At 36.4% G+C, this 25554-nt stretch overlaps 1 protein-coding gene across 1 annotated transcript in view; it reads right to left on the reverse strand.

Moving 5' to 3' along the window:
- Positions 1-4324: 4324 nt before the first annotated feature.
- COL21A1 (collagen type XXI alpha 1 chain) overlaps positions 4325-25554 on the reverse strand; it is a 67081-nt gene continuing 45851 nt past the window's right edge. The window contains exons 17-29 of the mRNA XM_066314957.1: positions 24285-24329; positions 23889-23942; positions 19210-19263; positions 17794-17847; positions 17238-17309; positions 13910-13945; positions 13188-13232; positions 11115-11147; positions 8207-8353; positions 8069-8123; positions 7584-7784; positions 6055-6132; positions 4325-5293 (exon numbers count right to left, since the gene is read on the reverse strand). Coding sequence (XP_066171054.1) covers positions 5106-5293; positions 6055-6132; positions 7584-7784; positions 8069-8123; positions 8207-8353; positions 11115-11147; positions 13188-13232; positions 13910-13945; positions 17238-17309; positions 17794-17847; positions 19210-19263; positions 23889-23942; positions 24285-24329 — 1062 coding nt within the window. The 3' untranslated portion in view covers positions 4325-5105. The remainder of the gene's footprint in view (positions 5294-6054; positions 6133-7583; positions 7785-8068; positions 8124-8206; positions 8354-11114; positions 11148-13187; positions 13233-13909; positions 13946-17237; positions 17310-17793; positions 17848-19209; positions 19264-23888; positions 23943-24284; positions 24330-25554) is intronic.

The raw sequence follows: 25554 nt of genomic DNA on the forward strand, positions 1-25554 counted from the left end.
TGATACGAAAAAGCACTTTTATCTGACTACTGGGAGAGGGAAGACGCTTGTAAAGAAAAAAACCAGGAATCATATAGTAATGATTTCCCCATTGTAAAAATGGACTTAAATTCTCCAGGATACAGAGATGATGTCCTCTATGAGAAGATTCTGCTTATCAACAGAAGAAAATAACCAACAATTTTTTTCTATTAATTAAGTTTTAAACATTTCCGTAGTACTCCAAAAAGCAACAGCTCTTAAAAGGGTTTATGGTTTCTGCTGACTATGGCTTATCAGGTATTTTGATTTATTGTCTATGTGTTCCCCCTACAGGAAAAACTTCAGAGTATCTTTTCACAGAGGTTCGATTCAATCAATGTGAGCCATAATGACAGATCCTGACAGTGTTTATTGCCAGGACAGTCAGATGCACTCAAATTTCATTTTAATGCACCTTGAGTTTTCACAGAAATTATGTTCTCTAGTTCTGAAAGATGCATAGCTAGCAATTCTCAGTTCCTCCTCTGAAAGACCACCAACCTTGACATATGCTGGGTACTCCTGAAGCTGACAATGACACCTTGGCTCTGAGGCAGTAGAAGGACTGCAATAGTTCAGTTCTTACAAGACTAGGTTTCCGTACTAGGCTGCACAGTCCAGAAAGACAGGATGCCATCCACAGGGCCATGGACAAGCTCAAGAAGTGGGCCCACAGCAATCTCACGAGGCTTAATGAGACCAAGTGCAAGGTGCTGCACTGGGGTCAGGGCAATCCTCAGTATCAATCCAGGCTGAGGGATGAGCAGATCCAGAGAATCCCTGATGGGAACGACCCGAGGGAGCAGGACAAGAGGCTGCCCTGGCAATGTCAACTTGCAGCCCTTAAGGCCTGGGCTGCACCAAAAGCAGCATGGTCAGCAAGGCAAAGGAAGCGGTTCTCCCCCTCTGCTCCACTCTGGTGAGACCCCACTTGCAGGGTCCTCAGGACAAGAACAAGGACCTTTTGGAGTGAGTCCAGAGGAGGGACACCAAGATGATTAGCGGAATGGAGCACCACTTTTATGAAGAAAGATTTAGAGAATTTGGACTGTTGAGAAGAAATACTGCCAGGATGATGAGGCACTAGAACAGCTTGCCCAGAGAAGTTGTGGATGCCCCATTCCTGACAGTGCTCAAGGACAGGCTGGATGGTCTAATAGAAGGTGATGTCCCTGCCCATGGCTGGAGGTTGGAACTGATCTTTAAGGTCCCTTCTAACCCAAGCCACTTTATGATTTTATGCTTTTACTTTTTTACTTTTATTTGTAGGACTATGATACCTTCCAGTTAACAAATGAAGAACTGAGAATGATACATACACACATAGAGATATATATACATATATACACACAAAACATATACATCTATGTGTTTACCAAATAAATCTGCACAAGTGAAAACCATCTGTGACATCTGGTCTTTTTACTAAATTATATATATTTATATATAGACACATCACTCCATATGTATTTACTCCAAACTTCTCTAAGATCATGATTCCCAGAGGCGAAAATTGCTGAGCTCCATCCATAGAGCACTAGGCTTTCATTAAGAAATCCAGTTCCCACAGTAATACTTTTCCATTCTGCATCCTTATGGCCAAGTACATGCCTAAGTATCTGAGAGAAAACAGCAATCAATGAGCATAGTAAAATGGTAAATATTAAATCTATTTTATGCACACAGAGATATTACGAGTTGAAGCTATGTTAAAAATTTATTGTAGTGAATTGTAGCTCCTCTGCTGTCACCAACAGGCACTAGACCAGCCAGAGAAGATATTTCTTAACTCAAGGTTAGACAGAAAAATTTCTATTAAAAAAAACCCCCAAATTATTTTTTTATCTTGCCCTCTGTTTAAAAACTAGTCCAAGATCCAGTTTTAAAGACTATCATCAGGAGAGTAAGTAAGGAAACATCAGTTAACAGTTTCTAGTAACTATTTCCAGACAATATCAGGCAGTCAGATGGTGACATGTTGCACGGTGATCTATTTAATTCACAGCTTCTGATTGAAGATCAACATCTGCAAGAACCTCATATAGTTTGCATCAATACTAAACAGAAGTCTCTCCCCTGTGGATCATTAATCTGATAATACTCAAGTTTATACTATTTTTAACCACCTACTGTAGAATCAGATGAAGATCTGGAAATATACTCATATACTCAGTTAAAAAATCCAATCAAGATACAATCTTGGACACACCTACACTGCTGTATAATTCCACTATATCAAATGAAGTCAGGAAATTAAATGATTGTGAAGTCTCCTAAATTCTGACTTGATAAAATCTTTTAAGTAGCAATAATTGAAATCACAGGCTCCTAGCCCGTAAGGTACGCATTTCACTGGGATGCAAGATGCTTCCTATAGAGATCCTGGGAAGAATGTAAATAATGTAAATTATTTAATTATGTTAATAATGTAAAACTAAATTTTCAAAGTGTCTCCATTTATTTAAGCTACATTGTTGCTACTAACTTTCGGAAAGGTACATGCACAGATTAGATGGCTACCATGTCTTCTGGAAAATTCCAGCTTGTCAAAACCAAATTGTTTTAGCAGAAATGTGACAGTCTCATAGACTCAAATTCAGAGCAAAATACCAAAGATACAGCAGCATTAAAGTTCAAAGCATCCAAACAGCTCAGCAGTGTAGGCAATCAAACAGATTTAGTGTCAAATCTCCTCCTTTTGCAGACCAAGGCTTTGAATTTGTTTTTATATTCAATGAAACCTCTAATTATTTCATTTACTAGGTCAGTCTTTCTTACCATATTATTACACAAAATGAAATGGGTCCGACATGCCATTTTGTTTGCAGTAACTAGCATTGATTGTACTCTTTGAGCAGCACTGTACAAAATACCCATGCTAGGCCAGACTGAGTTACTTTAGATACCAGAAGAAGCAGAGCGTAAGTAACGATCTCTTTTATTTGCATGGGGAAAAAAAAAATTGAGACAAATGTTCCTTAGCTGCTTGACAAGATGACAGCCAGAAGACCAACCACCTCAAGTGCATGCCTATCAATGCACACAGTCTGGGGAACAAACAGGAGGAACTGGAGTACACTGAAGGTTAGCATTAGAACAAATGTTTTAAATTTTAGAAGAGAAAATTTCAACTGTCTCTGAGCTAAATTGGGAAGGATTTCAGGGGAAGCTTCCACGAAGGATAAAGGAGCTAGCACATGCCAGGAGTTTTTTTCTAAAATTCTCTTCCTGGAAGCACAAAACCAGTCATCTCTTTTAAAGATAGAGAAGTAGACAGCAAGAGACCACCTTGGCTTAACTGTGAATTTCCGAGTCTGTTCAAAAGAGAATTGTTCCACAGTTGGAAAAGCAGACAAACACATGTCAAGAACTACAAGAGCACTGCCACAGTGCACAGAAATGCAGACAGAAAACCAAAAGCTGAGCTCAAATAGAAATTGGCCAGACACACAAAAAAACTACAAGAAAGGGCCATTTAATAGACACAAACTAGAAATTACTCATAGATCTTCAGTCAGTCATTCAGAAACAACCCTCCAGTAGGACGAATGGGGTGACAAAACCACCACTACTTTTAAAATTTAAGCTTGATATATGTGTTAATTTGATCACATGAAATCATAAACAAAACTACCAATCAGACTGGCTGAAAATCAAGAGGATTTTTCTACAAGGAGGAAATTCTGGTTTTCTGTTTGTATTCACTGCAGTCAGAGCTCCTTGTATTCACTGCAGTCAGAGCTCCTTCTTACAAACACTGCTTGTTTGGTTGGTTTTAGTTTTGTCTCCTCTCAGACTCTTAATTCACTCAACCATCCATCTAATTGGAAAGTGTGTCTTTATTTTACCTTGAATGTCAAGCATATTAACAATCTCTGATAGCAGGACAACAAAAAAACAACACATTAGAAAAAGAGACTTATGAAGCATTGGTTAACTCAATACAGGACTCAGCCTTAACTTAAGAAATGGATTTTAAATTCTCGTGGGAACTGTACCTTTGCTCTTTATGTAAAAGCAAGCAATACACTTCATTAGCAAAGCATACAATGAAAATTACACACAGCTGGCTTAAAATGAAAAAGGAAACAGCATAACAAACATTGCAGCTGGTCAGCCACCATTTAGACCTTTCTCCTTGTAAACCTGCTTCTTCAATTTGGCAAGCAGAACTTGAGCAGAAACAGCAAAGGGTATATAACTTGATACTTCATTACACAGAACTGTTACACTGGGGTTGTGCAAACATTTTTACATCTTTGATTTTTTTTTTCAAATCATAGCTAAACCCAGCTATGTCAGGTTTTTTCTCTTTTTTATTTTTAATGCTATTTTCATATGAGTTGAATCACCTGCATGGAAAATTCTGACATTTATTTGTTGATAGTACCATCTTCAATAAAATCTTGGCCCTTGAACTTTTAGTTCTACTCTTGCATTTCATCTCAGTTTTAAGCAGAGCTGCATGGCAAAATAGGTAACATTTCTTCTGTGATGAGTCCAAGTATCTGTCTTAATTCATAAAAGTCTGATAACATGTTTTCACTCATATCTGGAGCAATGACAGATGAAATGTACATAAGGCAATGAAATCTGCACACATATGAAGTCAAAGCCAGCCATATTCTTTCAAAATCAAATACTGTGTATGTTGGCTGCATGTGAAAAATTTCACAGTTATTTATACCTGACCAATGCCATTTAAGATCTAAATCTGCTCCCAGTGGTGTTTCCAGCAATTTTGCAAAGGACTTTCTTGGGTAAAACGAGGTAAAAGGAGAATGGTTGGACACTTAAATACTAAATACCAATTATTAGAGTTAATTTTATTTCTATTAAAACTGATAATCTCTTTGAAAACACTTGAGATTCAACCAGTGCAAGGTATAAAAAAAAGTGACAGGCGTTTTGGAATTTCTCGTCTAAAGCAATGTATAACCTTTGAGACCATTATTTATAACACTTTAAATGTCCGAGGTACTTTTGCTCCTTCTTACAGGATTATTGCTGGTCACCTTCCTGAGATTTGAACGACCATGAAAGATAAGCACCATAAATATTCCTCTAAATTATCATATCACAAATTAATAATTTGGTCCTTTTCTGAATGGATCTCTCCCCACAATTACACTAAAACACAATGATGGGTCACAAATTCCAGGGGGTCCAACTGGTCCTGGTATTCCTGGAGTGCCACGATCTCCGTCTTTACCAGGCTGCCCACGCTCTCCAGGACGTCCCTCCTTACTCATGCCTGGTGGACCTTCAGGACCTTAATAACACACATGCAATAAATAAATAAATGCAATAGTATTAAAATGCAAATGAGCAAGTATGGACCCACAACACTCTTTGGTGAAGTATGTAGATAAAGAAAATTTCATTTCCTGCAAAGGCACTTCTTGTCACAAGAAGTATTGTGTATGTTTATGTAAACAACATGATATCTGGTAAAGACTTTCTTAATGCGCATGCAAAACACTTTAAATAAAGACAGCTTTTAAAGAAAAATAGGAAATCTGCTTTAGTACACTATTCTACTTTTTCATAAAATCTGGAACCACCATGGCAAGAATCAGTCTCTCTATTTTTATTTGTTTCTGTGGGCTTGGATGGAGACCTAAATCTAACAAATGCTTGACTTTACATTTTTTATGCATACATATACATACAATGCATACATATGCATACAATTCTTCATGCATACAATGTCATGAAGAACATTTCCCTCGTTACAAGTCACACGATCTTATTAGGACTCAGTTCTCATATGTAGTTGACTTCAACATCCATCTATCAAGAAAGAGCCGTCTCAGATACCAATCTCTACAAGACCTGTCTTATATTAAAAAATATATTATATGGCAATTTTTAAGGTATGCAAGAGACAGGCATTACCCTAAAATATATTTGTCAAGTAAGATGTGTACAAACCAGGTAAGTTTTTCTAAATTACATCAACATTTTTTCTAAACCACACTTTAAAAAAAGTATTAACATGCACTGAACCTGCACACCTGAACCATCTCTCACCTGGAGGTCCTGGGGGGCCTTGGATCCCAGGAACACCAACACCTTGACTGCCTTTTGCACCATTCTTCCCTGGCAGGCCTGTGAATTAGGAGACACATGCAAATTTTTGCACTTTATTTTCATCCAGTGAAGTCAGAAATCAGCATTTGATGATATTTATTGAATTAAATATGTAATATTTTGAAAGCAAGTAATGGGATATAAAACAAGCCTTTTCTTGTAACCTGCAGTGTGACTGGATTCTAAATTATGCTAATTTCTACTGAATTTAGAGTTGATGTAGCAACAGCTAAGCAGACAGCCACTATCAGCTGAAGGAACAGATGATAGGTAATTAAGAAATTTGCTGTCATTGCCTTTCTATCAGCAAAGTTTTTAATATGTTGTATAAAGGAGGTGTAATTTTTTCATCAAAATCCCTGCAGAATACAGAATATATAGAAAATGCTCCACAACACACCCAGCAGAATTAAATTTCCACCAAAGAAATACAGTGAGGGTCAACATACAAGCTCTCTTACACTGGTACTACCCAGAAAATTTAGTTTCTTCATAGATACATTATCTACTTTTCCAATTTTTATGGAATAACCAGAACTGCTAGTGTCAGCTCCAGAGAAAAACTGTACATTCTCCTTAATCTCCTGGAGATTAAGTTATTAAAGTACTACAGGCAAGTTGTCATTTCACACAAAATTAATCTGGTGTGCTAGGTCACAGGTAGTAATTCACAAAGATAGTAAATATTTTATCAATTATTTGGCTGCTTACCATTGGCACATTACTAGCTAGCTGTTATTTCATACAGCTTTCCTGATTATTTTGATGCTACCAGTTACAAAATTATGGATTCCACCTAGTCTCTTGCTTTGGTTCCAGACTATATACACTTACTTAACATAAAGTCTGCAAATACATCACAGAAATCAATTGAAATGCTTGGCCAGCTGAGTTACCTGAAAGCATAAATCTTAGCATGCCTAAAAAGAATCCAGAATATTTACAAAAATCATTAAAAAGGAAGCAAAAGTCCTTTTCAGATAAAGAGAACAAAATGACAAGTACTCAGGAATGTGAGTATAAAAGTTGTTGGATGTCAAACACCTGACATTAAGTAGCCGGCGACTAAATACTGTTCCTTAAAACAGCAGAAACAAGCAAGTTTGGAAGAAAAGAAACCAGGAAAAATGGAAATACTTTGAAATCCATGTCTAGGCATATTTGCCATAAAAAATAACCTAAATGCAGGTAGAAACATTTACATGAGACTAAAAACTCTCTAAAAATCAGAACAGAATTTGGCTATAGTAGAACTGAACAGTAACTATCTGGCTTGTTCTTGTATTCTCTCTTCTGTCCCTTGTTCCCTGAAGGTGGTGAAACACCCACACTGCTTCATGTTCACAATTCCATTCAGCCAAACAAGCCCAGCTATTCTCTTACTCCACCTTGCACTAATCCCATTCAGAACCTGAAGCAGAAAACCAAGGCATAAAGGCCTTTAGCACCATGACACATGCACACTGTACCTCTTGTCCCACGAGCCCCAGGGCGACCTGGCATGCCCATTAGCCCTGGAATGCCATCATTCCCTGGTAAACCAGGAAACCCTCTTGGGCCTTCAGGGCCTCTTGGACCTGGTGGTCCTGGAAGTCCTGGGGGAGCACTTTGTGACTGACAATGGTTACAGTTTTGTAGTCTTCCACTCTGGAGAATGGCAGGCAACTGGGCTGGAAGAATTCAAACAAAAAATTGCTTAAAGTGTTGTAACAATAGGAGTGTTACCCTCAACCACTAACACAAAATCAGTTCCCTCTCTTAATATAATACCTTTAGGAAACAAGATGGTAAATATGGAGCCTGTGATGTGGAAATATCGTTCCACACGTGTAGGAAAACAAGGAATAAATTGGCAATACAGAACATGCTTTCAAAAAAGCATTTCTATAATTGACAGGAAACTTCTTTAGCACTTCTAACAAGGAGACAACAGTAAAAAAACTTTCAGACTTACTTCTCAGTACATCTGAACACACCTGTCGAATAAACTCTTCTGAAAATTCTCGTGCCTGCATGGAACAGAGAACAGAGCATGCAATTCTTTCTGGTTTTTAAGGTACACAGAATAAAAAGTTTGAAGTCCTATACATACAGGTTTCCCATCTGATCCAGGTGGTCCTGGGGGTCCTCTATCTCCTGGCTGACCTCTGAGACCAGGAGGTCCAATCAAACCCTGGACACCAGATTCTCCTTTTTGGCCACTGATGCCTTGAATGCCTGGGTCTCCTTTCTCACCTTTCTGGAATGAAAAATCAATGAAAAGCCAATTATATGTTCACAGATCATTTGGAGGGTAGGCAGCACCAAGCAAACATTCTGAGAAACCTTTACTTAAGTTCTTCATAAACTTAATGTGATGCCAGTGAAACTTAACTTGATATTGATGAGATCTATTTTGCTAAAATCTATTGAAGTTTTCAGATTCCTTAGTAGCTGTTTCAGAAAAAATTACCAAAGAGAACTAGAAATAAAATACCTTCTATTAACTTTCAAGACCCATTTTACTATTCATTATTAACATATGGAAGGAAGGATTCTATTCACTTTTTCCCCAGAAACAGAAAAAATTTTATAGAATGTAAAATCCTTAAAAGACCAGAAAAATTGGATGTGAAATTCTGGCACCACTGAAGTTCCTGGAAACACAATAATAATCAAGCTTTTTGCCTTGTATCTGCAGTGTATAAGACAAAGGAAAAATATATTTATTTCAGTTAGGGATTTTTTTGCTTCTTTTTTTTTTCCTATCTGATTGATAGTAACTGTGGTCTGTTTGCTTCACTGGAAAAGGTAAACAAATGCCAATAAATATTTAGATATATCTTCACCAAAGCAATGGCTCTATGTATGGAATTACCTACTGCAATACTTCATGTCGAACTCTTTCCCTGCTCTGGAGCCAACAAAACATCAGTATGTGCCCAATATTAAAGTCAGTATATTGTGTTTGCTCCCTTATGATTTTTTCCTCTCTTGTTTGCACAGTTTCTGCATAACATTATTAGTTGCCGAAAAATTTTCTTCACTTCCAACAATTTTAGATGGAACTGTGAGAACAGGACTATTACACATGACAAACTTACTGAAGCTAGTAATAGAAATGTAAGAAATACTCACGCATATGGTCTCAACAGAGTTACACCGATTTTAAATTATGGTATTTATATTACTTTGTAATATCTCCTATATTAATTATGAAGATTCTTCACATCAGAAAAATTCAAAGCTTCCTGGCTTGGTCTGTATTAGTAACAATGCCCAGAATTCTACACATTAATTACTACAGAGTAACAAGCTTTAAATTCAGTATCAGATTAATCAGATTAAAGAAACAGAGAAATGAGACAAAATACAACAGATGTCAGTCAAGTGCCTAAGAATACTGCTGTAAGGGTGGCCAGTTCAGGGGCATGACCTCAACAGCAGTCCATACCTTCAGAAGTCATACATTAATTCAGATACAACTTCTTCCAAAGTTTTAGTTGTAATTTATTTTCTTGATGTTATCATCCTGAATGTTGTAGTCACAGAGAAGGGATCTTCTTAGTTACCTCATGTAGATTTGTACTTGCTCATTTCTAGTACATAACTGCAAAGGTGTTTTTTTCATTTAAACAGTCAGCAAGGCTCAGAGATAAACACATGATGCTTATGTAGGTACTTCTGGCTATACTAGAAACTATATGTGCTGAGAACTGAAATCATGTTGAATTTATAGCTAGGAGAGGTTTTGTTTTGGTTTTTAATTTTAATTCTTTTTACTCTTATGGATGATATTTACACAAAAAGACCTGAAAGCTGAGCTATCTGAACTAAATGTTGAAGGGGCTAGAAGGCATTAAGAACCAGAGAATACTGGGGAAATAGCATCCACTGTAGAACAACATTAGAGGCAAACATTAGAGGCAAGAAGCCAGCATAAAAACAGCAGGAGAAAATGTTGGAAGCATCACCAGAACTGCCTGAAGAACTTGCCAAGAAACAAATGAAACTATAGAGGGAAAATTTCCCCGCAGTATATCTCGGTCTTTTAATGTTCAATGTATGTGAGGCCTTGTTTGCTGACCCTTGCTATTGGCAAAGAAAAGTAAAGAAAGGAAAACAGCTCACTAGGTGCTGAGACTTACAGCTGAAGAAACTTTCTAGAAATCAGAGTCTAACAAAAAAACATATTTTACAGGATTAGAAAATATTCTAATTTTATAGGTTTGATAAGTAAACACAATGAGATCAATATAGCTTAATACAGAGTAAGAAATTATTAAAATTAATTTCCAGTAGAAATATTTTATTGCCATGATTTACAGTACTTAAGGAGACTAATTCAACAGCATAGAAGGAATCTTCTACCAGTTTTGGCAAAAATTTAGCAAAATACCTATTAGCCAAACCACAACTCAAGTACTTCCTAGAACCACAGAAGCATATGAAACAACTTATCTATTAAAATGGATAAAATAATTTCATTATCAGAATGGAATTTCCAAGTAATGTATCCAGCTATTGTTATGCAACAATGCTTTAAGGAAAAAGGTTGAACAAAAAATACCTAAATACATTTGAAGTATTGCATTAATGGAACAAAATATTCTGATTTTACAAAATATTGAAATAAATAAATAATAACCAACAAAATTAATATTTTAAATAACAAAAAATTAAACAACAAGCAACACAACTATTCTTTTTCTTTAGTAATTTTTTTTTAGTTATTTACTCCACTCAACCAATCCTTTCTCTTTTTTTGTTGGTTTGTTTCTTGGCTTTTAAATTCTCTTAAAGTATATGCTTGGCTTTAATAATTTTTTAATGAAACGTATATCTCGTTCTGTCTCTTTATAACTAATACTTCTTTCTCTGATATTCTTCAATTTCTCCTCTGTTGCTTATAGATATAAGTACAGAAGTAAGACTAAACACACATTTTACAGATCACATAATTTGCAAAAACAAATGGAATAATTTTGTAACACTGTATTTATCATAGCAAAAATACGTACCTCTCCTCGTTCTCCAGTCAATCCTTCTACTCCCTTTAAAAAAATAAGATGAAAAAGAAATTTAAAATGCAGGCTGAGTGAAATTACTTGGAATCAAAAATTAGTATCTTTTGCTCTTCTTTTTCAGTTATCAATCAGAAATGTTAATTTTTAAAGACTCTCTGATTGCTATAGTACAAAAAACAAAACTGCATATAATGGCGGAAAATTTGTATCAAGGTAAATGAACACTTCACTATTACCTTTAATATCATGTACCAAGTGGCTAAGTTGGGAATACATCACACATATTATAAGCATATAAACATAATACAGACTTAAGAGATAAAACCTTATTCACTTGACAAAAGAAACAACATGTCCTAGCAGAAATAAACTCCTGATTCAAACTGCTTAATACCATCTTACTAGGCAGAAATTAATTTCAGAGCCTTTGAAACACAGACTCAGTGGTAAGGTAGATTTTGAATGCTAGCAAATTATTTTGGTGTCATTTCTGCCAAGTGGTTCAATGGTGTTACTGACTATTATGTCCAAAGGCAAGATGGCAGTTCACTTTTCTGATTCACTCTTACAGACAAGGAAATCTAGTGTCTTGGAGTCTTGAGAATTCTTGGAAAGACCCTGTGTGGTCTACTAAATGACTGATTTTTCTGGTTGTTCACCAAAACAGATAAGCAAGGGAAACAATTTTAGACTCAGTCTGTATTATTTTTTCAGCTTTCTCCAAAAAAAAGCAAGCAAGCAATAGCAATTCAGTTGCATCATTCTATCTGAAAAAAATATTTTCTTTCACTATCACTTTGTTTTCCCTTATGACTAAAATAATAAAGATATGAAAAAAGAACTCCATTATTTGCAAAATAAATTTAAAAAGTTTAAATTGTAAAGTGTTAGTCTAGGACATTCTATTTGGTTAAGTCAATGACCTGTCTTTGAGTTTAAACTATTTCTATTTTTAAAAGTCTGCTCAGGTTTAATAATGAACTATTTTCAACCCAGGTATCTCTGAGAGTGTTAACTAACATGCAATCTAAATCTCCTGCCCAGAATCCCCAGGAATTGGGTCCATCTAGCTAGACAGGCAGCTGTATTCATGTCACAAGTCTGAAAAAAGCAACTGTGACTTCCTTCCCAGTCTAGTTTTACATATGGACCTCTAAAAAAATACTTTTCTGTTTAGAAATGACATAGATTATGCAGTTAACAAGTATTTATATGTACTAACAGCTATTTTCTGTGGAATAACAAGATTGCCAACTATGACACAATCAGAACACACTGGCCTAGAATAAAGAGAAACAACTGGATCTCACTGATTTACAGCTGAAACAGGAAACATCTGTAATTTATGAGCACAGAAGATGTCAATAATGACTCCCAGTATAGTCTAGGAGGTAATGAAATGTATGAAAGTGTAGCATGGTACATCTCAAGTATCACTCTTATAACCTTTACACAAAAGCCACTTTTTGCTTCTATCTGCATTTTATATTACTTGTAACTGTTTTATAAAAATATTGTATAATTAAGGCTTTACTACAGTAATAAAAGAAATGTACTTATGGAATGTTTCTCAAGATACAGTATCATAGAACACAGGAACACGTGGGTTGGAAGTGACCTCCTTGGATTCAACTTCTTTGCAGAATGGATGCAGCTTGATCAACTTGACATGCTGTCCAGACAGGGTTTGCTGCAGTATCTATGAGCAGCCTGCTCCAGTGTTTGACAACCCTCAAAGTAAAATGTTTTTCCTGTATATTAAGTTCCTCTGTTCCATCTCATGTGCATTTCCTCTGATTCTTCAAGCATGCACAGCTGAGAGAAGTGTTGCTCCATCTTCTCTGTATGTGTTGTATTTGTTATTTTAAAAATACTAAGAGTGTTTAAGAGGTAATTTATATAACTATGTTATGTTGTATATAAATATATTTCACCTGATGCAAAGACCTATATGTATTGATGGAAGAAGTGTTAAGAAACAAATATAAATCGTGTTAAGAAATAAATATAAATCCAAACCAGGATCACTATGGCTCTCTTAATGTAGGATCACTATTTTAACAGTACCTGTAAGCCTGGATTTCCTTGTCTTCCTTTTTCTCCTTTCAGTCCCTTGAGAAAAGAAGCACATTTTATAAAATATACATTTATCTGGTACATGTAATTAAACTATCAAAAAATAACACAAGGACCTAAATACTAAAACCTCATTAAAAACCAGGACAAATCAATCTGAACACTTACTCTTCTAAGAGATCAGAGCAGAAACTGTAGAATAAAATTTCTACCGTGAACAGAGAGGAACTAAGCCAGGATCCAAGTAAAGACAGGATACTCTTCTTGTAGGCATTCCATGATTTTAGGTAACAAGGAGGAAAATCCCACATGCTACTAGTAAAGTAGGTAGGCAGAGGCCAGTTACTTTGACTATGTTTCTGTGATCTTGCAGTGCTCTGCAGGCAGGGATAAAGTGCATCCTGTGGCAGTCCTGGATGATGTCCCAGGCCTCTGGGGCAGCAGCACAATCTGCAGCCCTGTGCCTGCACCATTGCTAGGAGCACACAGCGCTGCACCAAATGCCAACAGCCTGCTCAGGCCCCCAGAAATGCAGCTGAAAACTCATGCTGGCCATACTGGGCAGATTTCCTTGAAGGACAGTTACTGCTGGTATTCAAGTTCATCTTCTGTGGAGTTTAATCTTAAAAAAACCCACTCTGTCTGAATTAATATCTAAGATTTGTATAAATAGTAATGCCAGATGATTTCATTAGAAAAAAAAGTTTATATACCTGGATACCAGTGTCACCTTGGTTTCCTTTCTCCCCCTGTAAAATATCAGAAGAAAGGTCTCCATTTAAACATGGATCATCTCTAAAACATGTAATCTCTGCTTTAATTTAACACAATAATTACAGGAGAAACATCTAGCTTTTTCTTATACAGAAAAGAAAGTATCTAGCTTTTTTTATATACTGAAAAGAAAACAAATCACTTTACCCCCATGTACACATAAAAAAAGTCCAGCAAGCTATACTATGGAAGGACTTTGTCACTAAAACGACTACCAAAAATAAAGCAGATACTCACAAAACAAGTAAAAAACTAAAAAAGAAAGTTGATACTCACGTAGCAAGTAAAAAGTTAAAAAATACAACATAATGAGGTGGCAAATCCAGCAGGATTTTATCTACACAGTGCATGGGAGTGGAGAGGATGTAGGCAGGAAGGGAGGCACTGTTTCTCATGATTTAAATTTTAGCTGAATGAACCACTGCATGCAGAAGCAATGCAAAACAAAGAAAAAAATTTTTTTCACCAAAAAACCCTCTATATTTAAATTGAATCAAAATACTTAAGGACTAAGCTCCATGTCCACCCACTTGTTTTGCCTTGAAATGTTTAAAGTCAATAATAGTGGAGAGATTTGCAATCAGATGGTGTAAACAGTGCTTAGAAGTCAGGTATGTAGTTTTATCAACTTGTCTGAGCACTATCTAATTGACATTGGAGAGAAACAGGCAGTGCATGAGAACTATTCATTCCAATTAACAACAGAGGTATAAAATATGTACTCCAAAAATGTGCCTATCTCTTCATTAACTGAAAACGAAACTTAAAAATTATAGAAGATGGCTCTTACTGTAACTCTGATTTCTTATATTTAAATAGACACAAATCAAAATACTGAACCAGGAAAATAGCAGCTCATGAAACAAAGAACATATTTTAGGGGATGTGCAAAACTGCATTCAACAAAGAAAATATTTAAAATGGAGATTTTTGGGTCTGTTTTGCCGGCTTTCTTCCAAGAGCCAAAACTTTGTGTGTTTGGTTGGGTTTGTTTGGAAGGTTTCTTGTTTGTTTCTTTGTTTATTTTGGGTTTTTTGGGGGGAGTGGAAAATAAAAGAATGTTTAATTTAATGTTAAACAGTAGTGAAGAGGAGGTTTTTGCAATGGCAAATATTTTCCTGACTGAAAATCCCAGAACACAGGAAAACATTAATGCCAGCTGTAGTATTTTGTTGTATTCTATTTTAAAGTAAAATATTCAGTTGTTTCTAGTTTTAAAATCATCTATAGCTGAGAGGCTTCACTTTTCTGTCAGATGCCCAAACTGCGCTTTTCTTCCTGAATAATTCCAGTTTGTCATTGGACTGGTAACTCCAGCTAACTTGCACCTTCATATAAAATAAATTACCTTTTCAAAGACTTCTTCAGTTTAAAATTTAGAGAAGTTTCATAAATTTTAACAAAATCATCTTTCATAAAAATTATTATCTGAGTACATGGGCCTTAATCCCTAGATACTGAATTGAATATACAGTGATAACGAAACTAATTAAACTGTTATTACGACACTGACTCCATTCTCTAGTCAATGTAAGGCACATCAATGTATGTGTCTACTGACACATGAAGTACTCTAGTATATGCAAGACATGTATATGAGGGTGGCATATATGACATTAGACATACAAGAAACGTGTGCGTTCTGAAGCAGAAGATGAACTCTATTGGAATACTTCTGCACGGGGTTTTCACAGAACTTTAATTATAACATCACACTTCTATCTTACTGTCTCTTTACTCTTCAACCTTTCTCTTCTTATGGAAGTGAAATGCTTGATTTAATTCTATTTCTCTAATGCCATATTGGGTCTGGCTGAGGAGTTCATTTTTTCCATAGCAGCCCTTGTAGTGCTGTGCTTTGCAGTGGTGGCTAGGAAGGTGCTGGTTAACATACCAGCGCTTTGGGTACTGCTGAGCAGAGCTCCCTGCAACATCAAGGCTGTCTCCAAATCCTCTCCTTTTCCCATAAGCTAAGGCCAGGCAAGGTCTTGGGTGGAGACACAAGTTCAGGCTAGGTGAAGAAAGGATTGAGAGGCAACCCTGCAGAGAAGGGCTTGGACATGTTCATAGGGAAGGAAGTTAACATGACCTGGCAATCTACACTTCCAGTCCAGAAAACCAACTGCATCTTGGGCTGCATCAAAAGCAGTGTGGCCAGCAGGGCAAGGGATGCAATTCTCCCCCTCCACTCTCCTGAGACTCCATCTGTGTCCAGCTTCAGGGCCCCCGACATAAGGACACTGATCTGCTGGATCAAGTCCAGCAGAGGGCCATGAATATGATTAGACAGCTGGAGCATCTCTCATGAAGAGAGACCTCTGAGAGCTAGGGTGGTTCAGCCCAGAGAAGAGAAGGTTCTGGAGAGACCTCAGAGCAGCCTTCCAGTACCTGAAAGGGGCTTAGAAGAGAGCTGGAGAGGTACTTTTCACAAGGGTCTGTAATGACAGGACAAGAGGGAATGGTTTCAAACTGAAACTAGGCTTATTAGAAAGAAATTCTTTATTTTGAGGGTGGTGAGTCACTGAGACAGGGTGCTCAGAGAAGGTATGGATACTTCCTCCCTATAAGTGTTCAAGGCCAGGTTGGATGGGGCTTTGAGCCACCTTGTCTAGTGGAAGTGTCCCTGCCCATGACATGGGGGGTGGAACTAGATGATCTTTAAGGTCCCTTTCCACAAAACCATTCTATGGTTCTATGACAGAGTCAAGACGGATGACCTAAACTGAAAGGGACATTCCATACCATAAGATGTCTGCTCAGAAATAAAAGCTAAAGGAAAGGGAAAAGAGAGGAAGATTCGTTATTGTGACATTTGTCTTCCAAACCTCTGTGTGTACTGAAGTCCTGATTCCTGTGAATTGGTGAGACAACACATACTGACAGGAAGCAGAGAATAAATGCTTTGTTTTACTTTCCCTTTCCTTTTGCATTATTAAACTGCCTTTATCTTGACCCATGAGCTTTCTTCCATCTTATTTTCTTGATTTTTCCCTGTCCTGCTTAAGAGGGGAGTCACAGAGCAGCTCGCTGGGCACCTGTCATTCATCCAAGGTCAACTCACCACAAATGCCTTCACATCAAGGCCTTTATCCTTCAGAAGAAAATTTTCAGGATGAACATATTATTGCCTTAAATGTGTCAAACAGTTATCTAATAATTATGATTTATTTAGAGAAAGGATTTTGTTAAATAATGATCAATTTCACTTATAAGAAAAGCACTTTCAAAAAAAGATGCAATTAATGTAAAACTGGAAAAAATACTTACCTTTAATCCCTGGGTACCAGGAATGCCTGGGTAGCCCGGTTCACCTGGAGCCCCTGGTACTCCTAGATCTCCCTGAGTAATACAATAGCTGTGTGTCAGTGATGTGCTGTGTGTAAAAACACACACTGCATGTTTCTCAAGGCCACATGATACATTTTGGCTATGATATTTTGAAATTTTATAACTGAAGATGATTGAAATGTCTGAAGGATTTTTGAAGGGATGGTGAATATAGAGAAGCCATATCCAGGAGCTATTTTTTATTATCTTTTAATACAGCTGATGTTTCAAAATTACACAGAAAAATACTACCTCAAGTAATGACAATGTCTGTAGACTTGAACTTAACATCTGACTTTCACAGTCTAAAATCTAGTATAATCTTAGTAAGAATATGTCATCAAATGGATTCTGCTGCAATGTGATGTTAACTACAGTTTTACTGTGAAACAAACTGCCTTATAACTAACCAGGGGAAATCATAGGAAATTAGTAAATCATGAAAAAGTAAAGTAATCCCTTCTTTAACTAGAACGCTTCCCAGAATTATATTTACCTTGGCTCCCGATGATCCTGGTTTCCCCTGTATTCCTGGTTCGCCTTTATCACCCTATATAACAATGTAGGAATGTGGCTGATACATCATTATGTTTTGTCACATGTGGTACAACTAGCAAACATGAACAGACACTGTTGAGAAACTGACTTTTAAAAGCAGGCACAGGTAAAAGGCTAAAGTTCTGAAAGGCTAAAGTTTTTGACTGAAAGGCTATAGTTCTTCTCCATTAAAAGTAGCCTGAAGGTTTAACTTTCTCTCAGGAAAGATGAAATAATGATGACAAAATGTGATCTGCCAGCTCCTGCGCACCTGCCTCATCTCCACCTGCCTCCTTTGCCTCACACAGTCACAACAAGCTTGTGTGTACTGACTTCAGATTTCCATTATCTTATTTAATGGTCTAAGTCAAAATATTGATTTATGTTTTGGCTTTTTTTGCAGCCTATGGAATTAGACATATATTTGGCATGAGGATTTGCATTAAATCAAAGAATTATTAACTACTTAATGATGGACTTCTGTAAGAAGGAGCTTATTATGAATGATTCTCCAGGAAACAGCTAATATTCTAAGTGAAATAAATATACAAAATAAAAGCATTTTTCACAAACAAAAATTAAGTTCATTAATTCTAGTTGTATCATAGATATTCAATTTTCTTGACCATAGAAAACACTGACACTTAAAAAATGCTACTGTCAGTATACAATTATAAATAAATGCATATGCACTTTTGGATGTAACATAACGTATGGGGGAAAGGATTCTAAATGTAAATACGAAGTTTGGGAAATGGATTCTATATTTCTAAATATTCTCTAGGACATACAATTCAGTGATTACTTAAAATTTAATCTAAAACTCATTTTGGATTAAATTAAAAGGTTACACCAACCAATCTGAATTTGTAGGTTGGTTTTTTTGGGGGTTTTTTTTCGGTACTATTTATTTTAGCTTTTGAGAACATTGGTAAAATTAGTTTTTGCTGTAGCTGCAGTGCAATCAATAAAGTTACATCTGAAATAAGTTTGGCTCCTTGGGTGGAAGAAACAGCACATTACATTATTGAACACAATTAAAATATAAATAAATGTAACATGGGAAAGTTCAGATGTATACTGAGAATTATCTGGTTTCCAGCACTGCAGATTTTCCAGGGCTGTAAAGCTGAAACAAAGTCTTATGTCCATTTCTGCAATTGTTAAATCCTCACGGGATGACAGGCGCCATTTACTGAGTTATATTAACCTCCCTTGAGAGTGAACTATCATAGAAGGTAACACAGGGAAAATCACACAGCTGCTCACCAATATTCCATACACCAAAAAATGAGCTGCAAACTCCTGGCATTGTCCAGATGCATACAAAGCAGTCGTTTATCAAAGTCACAAGCAAACTGACTCAAACATTTACCTTAGGCCCAGGAGCTCCAGGTAGACCAAGTGAACCTTCTGGTCCCATCAAACCCTATTTATTTATGAAAAAGACAGAGATATTTCTGTACTAAGATAGAAATGTCTTAGTACTGCATTAGTATTGGTATTGTATTAGTAGTATCATTATTCTATTTCTTTAGTGAAATAAACAGTAAATACAATGTCTTTTATCTTATACAAGCTATAGTTTTGATATAGTACAGTGGTTTATTTAGACCTCCTATGGTCTAATGAAGGGGCACTGTGCATAGGGGAAAAAAAACAAACAGGAGAAAAGAACAGTGCTGTCATGGAATACTCCTGAGAGAAAAAAACCTGCAACTCAAGACCCAGTCTGTAATGCGCCCTTCATTATAACTGAAAGCAACACAAGTTTCTTGGTTTCTGTTTAGGGTTTCCAAAACCAGCAATTCATTTGGCATTTCATAATTCTCTTTCTGCTTTCTGGCCATGTGTCCCTCAAAGATTGTCATAGCTTGACTCCTTGTGCAAATTTTGTAGAGATTTATCGGGAGCAGTTAACTTCAGGGCCACACCTTTGCATCTTCTGTAAAGTCTTCGGAGTTAAACTACTCATTCAACAGCCCTATAGCATCTGTCATTTCAGATCATGACACTTCAGCACATGTACAAAGCCAAAACAACCTCTTGGATGCCTTGAATGGAATCATGTTCATAAGGGCACGTTTAGATGTATGTTCCCTACATAAAATAAGAGCTAAAGAGCATTAAATCATCAAAGAGCTGACTTCCTTATTCTCTGTTTAAAGCTAGTTTCAAGTACACATTAGAAAAGAAATCCTTCTTTGAAATCATACTTTCCAGGATGGAATTCCCATTAATCGTATTTTCCATATCTAGTGTTAATAACTGTCTTTTTCACCACTTCATCTCACTTCACTTTAAGTCTAGAACTGCATGCATCAATAAAAACAAATTTATTATTGCTTTTAATTTTTTTTTGTTTTAAAATTTAAAATAATATATTGTTTTACTTGGACTTGCTTAAATACTGTGAGATACAATCTGCTATAAGAGCGTACTTAAGAAGCAGCATAAATTAAAAGCATAATGATACAGAAAGTCAAACAATTAAATAAAGCCTGGAAATTTAACTTCTCACTGATTAAATTTTATCAGTTATTCCAACTGATCATATTTTCAAAATTCACTGTAGCTGTTGTTAATCTTCACTTTAATATAAGTAAAAAAATTCACCTTCTATTTAGTAATAAATGTTAGGAACAATTCACTCCCATGACATTATCTTAGACTTTTTTTGAAAGTTACATGAAATCAAAAACAGATAAAATTTCTTAAACAGATAAGAACTCAGCTTTGCAAAAAATATTAAACTTTATTTGCTAAAACTTAAAGAGTGTCTTTGTTTCTGCAATAGAAGAGAAAATTCAGAATATTTAAAGCAAGAAGTAATTCTCCACAGCCACGGTTCTCAGAAGTCCATCAGTTTTCTGGTATTTCACCTCTGCTTACCATTAACCAAAGAATAATACAAATTAACCAGAGATTAATTCATGTTTCTTGCCTGCTTTATGATAAGAAAATACTGGTCACCAAAACTTTCCATCAGTAACTACAGCAACCTATTCTTTAGCCCAGAGACACTCTACCAGCTCACTAGATCATTTCTAGTGAAACCCACGTCAGTCTTTGGATTACAGAAGTGACATATGCTCACCAAAAAGGCCCCTCGTTCATTTTATCTTATAAAACGCAGAAATATTAAATAAACATAATAGCTTATTTTCTTTAAATTACACCAGCTATGTGTATATATCCACACTGACCCGCAAACACACACCAGAGAACGCAAATCAGAAAATACATTTAGTATAACTAGAGGCCAAGAATATATCTGCAGAAAAGGATAAATAAAATCAATTTTTCCTGGTTTTCCTTCTTGTACTTTCATTACTAGGCCATGTTTAACTTGTTTTATTTAAAAAAAATTACACAGAGACTACTAAATGAAATCACCACACTGCAAGAAGGAAAATTTCAGATGCAATAGAGGAAAAACTTGTGAACATAATCTGAAAACCATATAAAATTAGAAGAGAAGACAATGTCCTAAACAAAAATGTAGAACAATTCAAGGACATAAAATGTAGCATTTTGTCCTGTTTTACAGAGTTGACATTATATGTCAGGTAAATTAATAAATTGCTGGTGTTGGCAATGCAATAGGGATAGTCATTACTAAAGAAGAACTTGTTACTGAAAAATTTTCCCAAGCTATTAATAGACCATACACAAGCTTTCCATCTGTGTTTTCTGGAACAAACATACTCAGTGTGAGTAATACAAGGAAAATCCAACTATCTTTTCTGGTTTAAATTCCCAAATGACATATAACATATTCAGATATTCCATGCATCAATCTCCTATTTAATTTATCAGGTGACAAAAAAATACATTAAATGAATTGACAGGAAAGAGGAATAAATTATTTTCAAGTGTATCATGAACCAGATGTTATTTATCTAAATAAAATTTGAAGAAAATATGGTAGGTGAGTTAAATAAATATGAGCACTTTGGAATTCCACAAGGCTTTATTGGAGTTGATGATACAGCCTTCCCTTTGGCATTTTGTTCAACTTTGCTCAGAAATAAATGGAGAAAAATTCCAGTAACAGGCAATAAAAATAGTTAGGAGACACAGGTGAGAGAACAAATGTCCATGTGTTAAATAAGAGTAAGGACATTTGAACTTCCAGTTCAGGCAGTGTTCCATTCAAATTTGATCTGGACAACTGCAATACTGGTTCTCAAGGAAATCTATTTTTTCCAGAGATCTTTAGGAGGTAGCTGGAAAAGTCCTCTAAGTTCATGAAAAGACAATTAACCTCTTTATACAAAACAGGCTTTCTGACAGCTATAAGGCAGTGATTGTGCTTGTGGTAATCAGGAAAGAAAGAGATGCTGTTTGGATAGGGGGTTAAATGCATACTGTGTAGGAAATTCTAAATGTACTGGATGACAGAGTAGCCTGCAATTTTTAAAATCTCAAACTAATTTCAATTTATGTCTCCAACAAAAACTGCATCAGTTTTAACTGATTATATATTTTAATAAGGAACGAGGAGAGGAGAGGAGAGGAGAGGAGAGGAGAGGAGAGGAGAGGAGAGGAGAGGAGAGGAGAGGAGAGGAGAGGAGAGGAGAGGAGAGGAGAGGAGAGGAGAGGAGAGGAGAGGAGAGGAGAGGAGAGGAGAGGAGAGGACGAGTCCCTAGGAGGAGGAGGATGAGGGGAGAGGATGAGGACGAGGAGAGGCAGAGCGAGGAGGGACGAGGACGAGGAGAGGAGGAGCGGAGAGAGAGGAAGAGGAGAGGGCAGAGGAGAGAGAGAGGAGTAGAGGAGAGGAGAGGCGAAGGGAGAGGGAGAGGAGAGGAGATGAGAGGAGAGGAGAGGAGAGTGAGAGGACGAAGAGAGGAGAGGAGACGAGAGGAGGAGAGGGAGAGGAGAGGAGAGGAGAGGAGAGGAGAGGAGACGGAGAGGAGAGGAGAGGAAGAGGATGAGGAGCGAGAGGAGAGGAGAGGAGAGGAGAGGAGAGGAGAGGAGAGGAGAACCATGAGGAGCACTCCAGCACACCTGTATATAAATTATGCTTAGGTTAGTAGTTACTTTTAGACTCAGATGACTAATTTGGCATGCAGTGACATGTAATTGCACAAGACTGCACATACCAAGATGGTCAAACATAGGTGTTGCTAACCTCTATCCACACAAGGATTCTCTTCAGAACAGGGAATACTGCAGTGGAATGTAAGTCCAAGTAATTTCGGCACCAGGTCTGACTTTAGGCACTCTAGAAGATGGTAATCTTAGCTAAGAAGTTAAAATGATTCGTCAAGAAGGACAGAGGATTAAAAGGTCCACATTGAGATCCTTGGCATCCTCTTCCTTCAAGGTTCCTGTCATCCAACCAAGTGAGGCACAAGCCAGCACAACACCCCTGCAGTCACTGAAAATGGGAAAGAAGGGTCCTTGAAAAGATTATTTTCATGCAAGGAAAGGTAGGTACTAAGATGGTCCTAACAGTGTGACAGTATTGATGATTGAGAAATTAATATTGAGGCCCTTTTAGAGAGGCCCTTTTAGAGAACCACTGAGTATTCTGTATTTGTCCTCGAAGATATAAATATGTACTACTCCTACTTTCAACACTACAAAGTGACATGAGAACCCCCTTTGTCTACAAAAATGGATGAAATCCAGCCTGACTATTGTATGTCAAGAAGTTCACTGATGAAGACTTTCATAGAGAAAGATCTCAAAAAAAAAAAGACAGAGATAAATCCTGAGATAGACAAGTTATTAAACTGAAAAATACAATTACTTTACAACCATCAAAATCCAAGAACCTATAAAAATGTACTCTAACTTCTTGTCAAACTATTCAGACACTGAAAGTAATGGCAAAGGTAACAGAAAAAAAACAGTTCAGTTTTCAGCCAGTATTTCCATGCTGCAAGTATGTCACTGAGCTAAAAACTTATATTTGCCATAGCCTTGCCTTTCCAACCTGCAAATGCTTGTGTGCTCCTGTATTTGCCATTGCATGTTTGTTTATGACAAGTAGAGAATGACAACACCACAATTATTTGTTCATAATAACACAATTTTGAAACTTACAGTATCTCCTGGTGACCCTTTTGCTCCTGGTTGACCTGGCGGTCCAATTTCACCCTGTATTTTTTACATAAAGAGAAAAATACTGCGACAAATGTATACTTAACATTTTTATATGTTCATTAACTATGCAGATTTAGTTAGTTAGGACTGTTTCTCAATCTATTATGAACTTAGCATGGTTCCTTTTTAACTATTCATTCCTTCTGGAACAGTTGAAATAAAACCTAATAAGAGATCTTTAAACATGCCATGAACTGTCTCCCTTCTTTTGCATAATTTGATGTGATAAATTTCCTCTATAAAAACTCTTCTCTAAGCCTGAACTCTTCATCTGGAATGGACATATATATATTAAAGATTTTAACTGTGTTTTGAACAACTTGTTTTGAATAATACCTTTTGTCCTTTTGCTCCTTGATTCCCAGGAATCCCAGGAATTCCCTGAGAAGGAAAAGGAAAACCTTCTAAATATATGGAGTAATTTCATGAGAAATATTTTAACATTTGTTTAAATGATTTGGATTCAAAATATGGGCAGGGACAGGCAAAATAAAACAAAACATAACGAACAACAACAAAAATACAAAAACAAAATAAAAACCAACAACAAAACCCCTCAAGAATAACAAAATCCCTCAAAGCACGAAAAGCACATAGGAGAAAGAGCTTCAGCTGCAAACATGCAGACTACTCTAGGGATACAGCAAAACACTAATGTTGAATTGTTCCCCCACTGCTTTTGTTGCAGGAGTCCATGTCTACTGCTCAGCAGGCTCACAGGCTCTTGCTTGCCCCAAAACCCTGCCTGACACATGCAAAGAAACCGCTTTACATTATCCTTAAGATTTCCCATATAAGTTAAAGCAAAATCCCTGGTCAATGGGACCATCGGCATGACAGATCATATTCTGTAAAATACAGTTACTTTAGAGAGTCTGACATAGTTTTATTTGATGTATACTTGCTTCCATCTTCATAAATACTTGAAGACCTCTGCCATTTCCTCAGCATCACTGCTCATTCAGCTCTACAGTATATCGCACATTTTTCTAACAGTCATCATTTACTCAAGCATGATTCAGGTTAAAACAGAACTCTGTATATGCTTAATGCAGAAGTCTATATTCAGTTAGTCTATTTTTTTTCTCAAGTAAAAGCTATTTAAATTTGTTGGACAGACAGTGTTCTTACTTGTACCATAACTAATTTGCAGCAAGAATTTGGCTTACAGACTTTACATTTTAATCTAATATTGAAAATAACATGTTGCAATGAAGACAAGACCGCTGTTCTAGACACCACTGAAAAAAATGTATTCTATGGGAAAAAATAACATCATGTAACAACCATAACCTAATGGTTTCTATATGGATTACATCTGTGCAAAAGACAGTTCCATTGTTTTGCATTGGTTTACACACACTTTTAGTAAATAATGACCCCACCAAGCAGAAACAGTTCATTGGTCAATGGCATATGAGTTAACAATCATATTCTGAGCATTTTACAGACAAAGAAAAATCCAATATATCTGTCATTCAAGGAAGAGATCAAATAATGCAATAAAAAGAACTTGAAAGTAATGCCTCATACTAAGACTTCCACTCACATTATGTTACATAACTCTTAACTTTTGTCCAAAAGCTTCTTAGATCTTTTGCATAAG

Source organism: Sylvia atricapilla, chromosome 3 (assembly GCF_009819655.1).
Source record: "Sylvia atricapilla isolate bSylAtr1 chromosome 3, bSylAtr1.pri, whole genome shotgun sequence".
NCBI classification, from domain to species: Eukaryota; Metazoa; Chordata; class Aves; order Passeriformes; family Sylviidae; genus Sylvia; species Sylvia atricapilla.